At 45.7% G+C, this 8,723-nt stretch overlaps 1 protein-coding gene across 1 annotated transcript; it reads right to left on the reverse strand.

The window, feature by feature from the left end:
- Positions 1-436: 436 nt before the first annotated feature.
- Positions 437-4,630, reverse strand: LOC107292237 (forkhead box protein O3). Its single transcript, XM_015821311.1, has 2 exons — positions 4,562-4,630; positions 437-1,856 (listed from the first exon to the last, which is right to left on the reverse strand). Exons 1-2 carry the CDS (start codon positions 4,628-4,630, stop codon positions 456-458), a joined length of 1,470 nt encoding a protein of 489 aa, XP_015676797.1. The 3' UTR covers positions 437-455.
- Positions 4,631-8,723: the final 4,093 nt, after the last annotated feature.

Below are 8,723 nucleotides of genomic sequence, written 5' to 3' on the forward strand. Positions count from 1 at the left end.
GAGTTGGAACTAACACCACACAAACAAAATCCCATGCGGTAATTCTCCCCCCTCCCCCCGGAAATTATAAAACAATCACTAAGTGGGAGGAGCCACGAAGAAAACAGTTTTCTGAAAAGTTTCAACATGCATCCGGAGCTAAGAGTGGGTAGGGTTTGGGAGTAAACTACATCTCTCAATATAGTATGCCTATAAAACACAACGGAGAAGATTGAAATTAAATCAGCCTTTAGTTATTTCTATAGGAAGCTCTTTTTATCATATACAATTATATGTTGCATATGTTGTATATGGTGTAATCTAACCCTTACGTTGGGTTCGGATGTTTGCTGTAAAAGCTGTACTTGTCTTCTCTTTAAAAGCTATATTTACACATTGTCAAGTATAGTACCGAATGCAACAGACTAAACATTGCTAACCTGCTGTGCCCATTTTCCCCTCTTTGCATAAATCCTTCAGCCTGGAACCCAACTCTGTGATGAAGCTTGCTTAGCACCAGTGAAGTTTCCCACATTCAGTGTAACAACGTTCTGGGCTGAGATGAGGGAATCAAAATTAAAATCCAATCCATCTGCATCCATGAGTTCACTGCGGATAATGGACTCCATGTCGCATTCCAAGCTCCCGTTGAAAATATCCAGATCCAAATCACTGGGGAATTTATCGTGCCCCATGACTGGAAGGCTCACACTGTTGGAATACAAAGAAGAGCCCGATAGGGAGTCAGAAAGTGATTGCATAGACTGGTTGGCAGGTGGCTGTTGCTGGTGTTTTGCTGATCCAATGTTGGTGTCACTTAAGCCCATAGTACCGGCAGAATTTGACAAGGCACGGCTGCCACTGAGAGAGGAATTCTGGGATTGATGCTGGTGGTGGAGCAGATTCTGATTGGTCAAACTGCTCTGACTTGGTTGAGCAGCAAATGACATCATCGGATCGTTCCGAAGCATAATATTCCTGCGTGCGTTTTGGGCAGACACAGCAGTGCTAGCTTGTGACATGAGCGGATCAGACTGAGTCATCATGACATCACTGTGGCTATGTGAATCTGATGCCAGCAGATCCTGCAGAGTTTGGTTATTGTAGTGCGAAATGGAAGAAAATGTAGCTTGCTTGTTCTCTTGGATGGTTTGCATGGGAGACTGACGGAGACAATTCAGCGATGATGGTCCAAACACAGCATTGTTGAAACTACTGGATGGAGAACCAAGCCCTGAACCTTTGGAGCCGTATGGAAAGCTTGAGCTTCTCTGCATGAGTCCTCCTGGGGGTGACTGCTGGGAAGAGGGAAGGGTTATATTGTCCAGGAGGTCATCCATAAGGTTATCTGTCAAGCCATCATTCAAGTTCATCGTGCCTGCCATGTCAGTCAACCTAGGCAGCTCAACATTACAGGGCTTGCTCACTGACGGGGACATGCTGGGTGAGCTACTGTACAACATGGGAGAAAGTGGAGCATCGTCGTCCTGCACCTCATCTAGCTCAGTACTTGCCAATATTGGGGACAAGCGGCCACTTATTGTACTGGCATTCGAGTTGGTACGAGACCGGAAATCTGTCCATGCATCCAGTTCGTCACTGCTACGGGAGGTTGGGCTACCAGGCCACTTGGATAGCTGGGCGGGGCTGTCATCACTTGTCTCCTGTGCAACTTGGAGGGCTGCTTTTTTCTTAGCTGCTCGTCCTCGGCTCTTTGTGTATTTGTTGCTGTTGTCCATTGATACCGCACGTCTGCGGGGTGCTTTCCCTCCTTTCCCACCATCGGGGTTGATCATCCACCACGAGCTTTTCCCAGTTCCTTCATTCTGTACCCTGATGAATCGACTGTGAAGGGACAAGTTGTGTCTGATTGAGTTCTGCAAAGACAACACACAAAATCCCCCAAATTTAGAATGTGTCAAGTAAATACTGTTATTCAATATAATACTTAAGACATACAAAACATAAAGGGAAAAAAAACTTCCATTATTGCTATTACTTCTCTAGTTTTTAATAGGTTGTTCAGACACTAGAGTACACCATAGCATTCTGTACAGGAATCATTATAAAATTCAAGGTATTTCTGCACGGTATGAATATAATGAATACACGGATAATCCCTTTCCTGAGAAAGAGAATTTAGTACTGATGCTACTGTTGTAAGCACATAGCTTTGGTGATTTAGTGCAGTTTTCTAAACAAATTCTCTTAAATTATGTTCAATAGCTATAAGAGAATCTCTATCTTTGATTTTAAAAGCCTCCCATTAAAATAGTTGCCAAAGTAATCAGACGCATAGAAAATCAGGATAATTAACATAGATATTCTAGGATCCTAAGCACTTATAGTCAAGAACCAGTTCTACAACTCACTTGTTTCTAAATCATAGTGTACAAACTGAAAGTACAAAGTAAAACCTGTTTGACATGTTGTAACCTAATGATCTTCTGTAAATAGCAACAACGACATTTATTAGTTTTTTTCTCATCTTCTCTTTTCCTTTAGTGGCATCTGAGCAAGCTAATATTCTAGCCTGCTGTAAGTTTCCAAAGAGAAAAAACAATTATATATCGCACAGTCACCAACTGTGTGGTTTTTACTAGTGGATATGAAAAAGTCGAGCAAACCAAATTCTAGTCAATTGCCGTAAGAAATGCAAGAAATCAAAAGACCACTGACAGGAGAAAACCCATGGCCCCAAAATCAGCATGCCATTTAGGGTCATGCTAGAATGAACTGATGGTTGCAAGAGACATGTGCTGCTAGTGTAAAAGCTATTTCCAGCTATTCCATTGAGGTGTACTTTAGCTTATTGGGACTAAAAAAAAGTGGAGGGGAAGGACTTCCAGATAAGGCTTTTATTGTCAAAACATCAAACCACAGTCTCAGAATTTTTCAGAGAACTGACTGAAAGATTTCTTCCAATAATAAACCTCCTGCACATTCCTACCATTTCTTCTACATATTGTAATTACCATATCAGAAAAAAATAAATAAAGGGAAAGGCAGAATAAGTTGGGAAAGGTGGCAAAGGCAGAGTGCCTTGTGGTTGTTACTGCTACAAGCCTTTGTCTGGATACACTCAAAAAAAAAAGGTGAGACTGGTAGGATTACAGCCTATACCACTGATGGCAAACCTTTTAGAGACCGAGTGCCCAAACTGCAACCCAAAACCCACTTATGTATCGTCGGGTGCCGGGTGGGCGTGGCCCATTAGGTGGACATGGCCCATTGGGTGGGCGTGTCTGTGGTGGTCATAACAGATTAGGTGGGTGTGGCTCGGGTGGGCGTGGCCACCTCGATGTTGCTCATGGGGAGGGACGCCTGTGGGGTGGGGCAGGGTTGGGGAAGATCCAGGGGGTCTCTGGCGGGTGGGACGGTGGGCACGAGGCTTGTCCTGTGGGGTGAGGTGAGGCAGGGCAGGAGTGCCATTGCTGCAGGGCAAGGCAAGGCGAGGCAGAGGCTGGGGTGGCTACTGCCTGACACCATCGGCCCACAAACACAGTAAGCGCATGGGGGCCAACTGTGTCCATCAGCAGCCACAGCCTGCTGGCCCCTCGGTTTTGGCACAACGTGGCTGTTTGCCGCCGGCCGTGGCCATTTGCCGTGTTGTGCGTCACACCCAATGCCACTGCCATGAGGCCGTGGAACAAGCCGGGCAGAGGTAAGGAACCGGTATACCAGTTTGTTACCACCGCCCGGCTTGTTCCGCGGCCTCATGGCAGTGGCATTGGGCAGGAGGCGGCAAACAGCCGGTTTTGGTGCGACATGGCTATTTGCTGCTGGCTGCAGCTATTTGCTGCCTTGCGCATCGCACCCACCGTCGTCACAAATCTTTCCAGAAGCTCACCGCAAAGGACGCCCGGCACGAAGGACGCCAACACAACTCCCAGGAGCCAGAGGGGCACCTCATGGCTGCGGCATTGGGCAGGAAGCGGCAAACGGCTGGTTTCGGCATGACATGGCTATTTGCTGCCTCGAGTATTGTGCCCAATGCTGCTGCAATGCGGCTCAGCCGAAAGCGGCCGTGGAACAAGTGGGGCAGGTTTCCCCCTCACCTGCCCATTCAGCTACAGCTTTGGTGGCTCTGTAGGCAGAGCTGTGAAGTTCTCTTCTCTGTCAGAACCACAAAAGCAGCAGGTGGAGTGCCGGAGGCTCGGGGAGGAAGGGCGCTGAAGTGGGCGGTCGGGCCATTGGCAAGAGCAATGCGTCTGAGTGGAAAGCAGCCTCGGAACAAGTGGGGCAGGTAAGGAAAGAAATCCTCACTCCCCCCCAGAAATTGCCTTTCTTTCCTTACCTGACTTCCAGCCCCATGCCGTTTCTCCTTCGCAAACCGCTGCCGCGTGCAAGGAAACAAAGGAAGGTTTTTTTGGGGGAAAAAGGTCAATCAATCAATTCCAACTTCGCGATCTTTCACGAGAAGTTGGAATTGATTGATTGACCTTTCCCCCCCAAAAAAACCTTCCTTTGTTTCCTTGCACGTGCCGGTGGCGGATTGTGAAGGAGAAATGGCACGGGGCTGGGAATCAGGTAAGGAAAGAAAGGCGATTTCTGGGGGAGGGGTGAGGATTTCTTTCCTTACCTGCCCCACTTGTTCCGAGGCCGCTTTCCGCTCAGATGCATTGCTCTTGCCAATGGCCTGACCACCCATTTCAGCGCCCCCCCTCCCTGAGCCTCCGGCACTCCACCTGCTGCTTTGGTCGGCCTGCCAGCCCCTACCTCAACACCCTGCCCACCGCCGCCCAGCAGGGCCACCCCAGGGCTGCAGGGGCTGGCCTGGCATGGGAAGGGCACGCGCCCCACCCTCCCGCCACCATGCAGGGTAAGGTTGCTGCGCCCACCCCCACCCAGAGGCCCTCGCCTCCCCCAAGCATTTTTTTACTAACCTGCCTTTCAGCTGCATTCCGTTTTTTCATTTGCTTCTCAGCCTTTGCCGCGTGTTTGTGGGACTATCGGTAAAAAAAAAAAGAAGTTCCATCAGACTTTCTAACTTCTTGAGATCTCGCGAGAAGTTAGAAAGCTTGATGGAACTTTTTTTTTTAACCAATAGTCCCACAAACACGTGGCGAAGGCTGAAAAGCGAATGGAGAAATGGAATGCAGCTGAAAGGCAGGTTAGTAAAAAAAAACGCTTGGGGAGGCGGGGCAGGGGCAGCAACCTTACCCTGCACGGGTATTGATGCAGGTTGCTCATGGACGGGACTGAAGGCCTAGGACTGGGGCGATGGCTCTGCGTGCTGCCTGTGGCACGTGTGCCATAGTTCATCACCATGGGCCTATACCTACAACCTATACCTCAAATATAGTCCAATTGTGCAAAGCAAAGCTCGTTCTTTACAAAGTGCAGAGAAATTGGATATGTCTAGTTTAACGAAGAGAAGGACGAGGGGGGACATGATAGCAGTGTTCCAATATCTTAGGGGCTGCCACAAAGAAGAGGGAGTCAAGCTATTTTCCAAAGCGCCTGAAGGCAGGACAAGAAGCAACGGGTGGAAACTAACCAAAGAGAGAAGCAACCTAGAACTAAGGAGAAACTTCCTGACAGAACAATTAGCCAGTGGAACAACCTGCCTCCAGAAGCGGTGAATGCGCCAACACTGGAAGTTTTTAAGAAGAAACTGGACAGCCATTTGTCCGAAATGGTATAGGGTTTCCTGCCTGAGCAGGAGGTTGGACTAGATGACCTCCGAGGTCCCTTCCAACTTTATCATCATTATTATTATGCAAAATTGGAAAAGATTGTCTTTTCAGATGGCTAAAGCAGCCGTGTCATTTGCAAGTCCTGGATGGCTGCTTCCGAAGTTAGTCCTTGTTACTTTAACAATTAAAATGAGCAGCTTTGTATGTGCATGTCAAAACCTTAAAGTATTTTGGAGATAAGAACCTTGGGGAAACCACAATATGACCCAGTTCGTTTAAATGTGAGGAGGTACTTAAAAACCACTGGCAGATGTGGACCATATCAATGTGGAAAAGTGAAATGCTTTTGGAAATATGTTTTGAAAACAGAATAGTAAGAATTCACAGATTGTTCATTTTGTAAAACAAACAAACAAATACTATTGTATAATGTACAATGGGGATTGTCATTCAAGCTCAGTGATTCACATTGGCATCTCTACGTCTGACATAAAGAAGCAGGATGACATTAAGCTAATGAAAAACATCTGGGGTGTGCAAAGACATGCAGTCTACGTGCTTTTTATTCATTGTTTAAGTACATAAAAATGTTTTGTCTAAGGCCAGCTCCAGTAAAGAAAAAAATAGTAATAAAATTCAAAGCCAGGGTTTTCTCTCTTAATCACAACAGATATATACTGTTGTATGCTGCCTAGAATCATTTTTTCATAAGATGGGCAGCCACGTAAATTTGACAAACAAACAAATAAATAAAATAAACTATCCCTTTAAGCAAATATAAATACATACCGAATGCCACTCTCCCTTTGTAAGTATAAATAAAGTAAAGGGCTCTGGAGTGTTTTTTTCACTTTGCCAGTTTATGGCTTTGATTCCAAGCTCTGCAAATACTCTAATGGGTGCATACAGATTTTCTATGAGTGAGCTTTTTTTTTTTAACCAGAAGGATTATAGCCCTACCTCCATCTATATATAAGCTCACAAAACCTTTCAGATGTCTGTAGTAGGTTATAATAATAAAACAATAAAAGTAATAACAATCATCTGTGCATTGTGTCAGAGGGATTTACACTGCTCAGAACAGAGACTTTGATGAAAATTTTATACAATTTACTGAATTTTGGAGCATTAATATAACTGCGTGTCAAAGTGTCAGGCTTTTACCCAACAAATATTCAAACTGAGACACACAGTTCAAATGCATTTAGCATGAGTAACAAAAAGCAAGCTATACCAACCGTAAGATTTGAACTTTACCTAAAGCCAACCCCCTATCTATCAAATCCTGTGTTTTGGTTATGGGTGGAGAACTACTTTTTCTCAGTGGAGAAGAAAGTTAACACCTTATAGTAATAAACCAGTCTAACTTTAGTAGCTTTGATTACGGTTTTGTCCAATTTCTTCCTCACACAAAAGTAACTAGCGGTAAAAACATTTCACATTCATTTTCTTACTTCACAGTAATTGTTACTTAAGTTGTTTCTTGCTGATGGGCAATAGTAGGTGATTGTTGAACGAATTAATTCCTAATGTACACTGCCTTCCCCTGCATTTATAACTACTGAAAACCAACCCGAGTCAATCTGAATGAACACTATTAGTTCCCTTTCAAGCTAAATATCGCCTCCACTATTTCATGTAAAGTTCCTGCATTTCAACATTCAAGTGCAACATTCCTTCCTGAGTTCAAACCTGTCCCATAGATCAGAAGCCCTAGGGTTCCCTCTCTGCCATGCTTCCAAGCATGGTGTGTTTAGCATAATTTCTAGGGCCAATATGCACATATTGTGTTATGTCAACAACAGCCACCAAGCGGCCTAAGCAATACTGGGAACCTGAACAATCTGCCTCCAGAAGTTGTGAATTCTCGAACACTGGACGTTTTTAAGAGGAGACTGGACAGCCATTTGTCTGAAATGGTATAGGGCAGTGGTGGTGAACCTATGGCACGCGTGCCAGAGGTGGCACTCAGAGCCCTCTCTGTTGACACGTGCGCCACCGCCACCCGGAGCAAGAGCCCCGCCCAGCACAAAGGAGGCAAAGCAGCCGACTAGCAAGCTTGAGTAGAGGTGATAGAGCAGAGGTCACCAACCATTGTTGACTGGTGGACTGGAAGAAAAGGGAGAGGAAAGCATTTTACATGTGTGCATGTGTGCACGGGGCAGTGAGCATGGACGTGCTATAAATTGAGTGGGGCTAGTGCTTGCGTGATACTCACTAGCCCTGTCCCGTTCTTCCGTGGTGCAGCGCCTTGTATCTGCACCCTGCGGGGTGGCGGCAGCCATTTTTGTGCCTTGCAGCACGGTGGCCCATTTTTGCGCATCTGGTTTTTGTGTGCCAGAGGCGGCACTCAGAGGGGCCTCCCTGCCCCCCTGAGGGCACCACAATGCTGATGCGGCCCTGGCACTTTGTGCTAAATAAGTAGGTTTTGGGTTGCGGTTTGGGCACTCGGTCTCTAAAAGGTTCGCCATCACTGGTTTGGGTTTCCTGCCTGAGCAGGGGGTTGGACTAGATGACCTCCATGGTCACCTCCAACTATTATTATTATTATTATTATTATTATTATTATTATTCCTCTAAAATTGTCATTTGCAACTGAGGAATGCTTCGCTGGTACCAATGAAGATTTCCTTTGAAATATAAACTGAAGTGTTGCAGAAGACATGTTAGATAAAAGGGTAGCAAAAAGAAAAAGTTATACATGTTAATTATACATGTTATGAGCTGTGGTGGCGCAGCGGTTGGAATGCAGTATAGCAGGCTAATTCTGCTGACTACTGGGAGTTCAATTCTCACCAATTCTCAAGGTTGACTCAGCCTTCTATCCTTCTGAGGTCGGTAAAATGAGGACCCAGATTGTTAGGGGCAACAGGCTGACTCTGTAAACCGCTTAGAGAGGGCTGTAAAGCACTGTGAAGCGGTATATAAGCCCAAATGCTATGATTAAGTGCTATTGCGAATGACATTCCCAGAGGAAACATATGTCCATTCTCCCAATCGTAAGGAATACACCTTAGTAGTGGAATTACCTATCCTGTTACAAATAATGAAATGTATGCACTATATATGCCTTGCCGCGTTTGTTCACAAGTTTTATAAGGACAG

Source organism: Protobothrops mucrosquamatus, unplaced genomic scaffold (assembly GCF_001527695.2).
Source record: "Protobothrops mucrosquamatus isolate PMUCROS unplaced genomic scaffold, P.Mucros_1.0 scaffold1302, whole genome shotgun sequence".
NCBI lineage: Eukaryota > Metazoa > Chordata > Lepidosauria > Squamata > Viperidae > Protobothrops > Protobothrops mucrosquamatus.

Bases quoted from the DNA above. Each gene is read 5' to 3' on its own strand.
- LOC107292237 (XM_015821311.1), bottom strand. From the start codon at position 4,630: ATGGGTGGTCAGGCCATTGGCAAGAGCAATGCATCTGAGCGGAAAGCG. The intron at 1,857-4,561 runs GTAAGGAAAGAA...TTGTCTTTGCAG, and splicing joins CCTCGGAACAAGTGGGGCAG to AACTCAATCAGACACAACTT.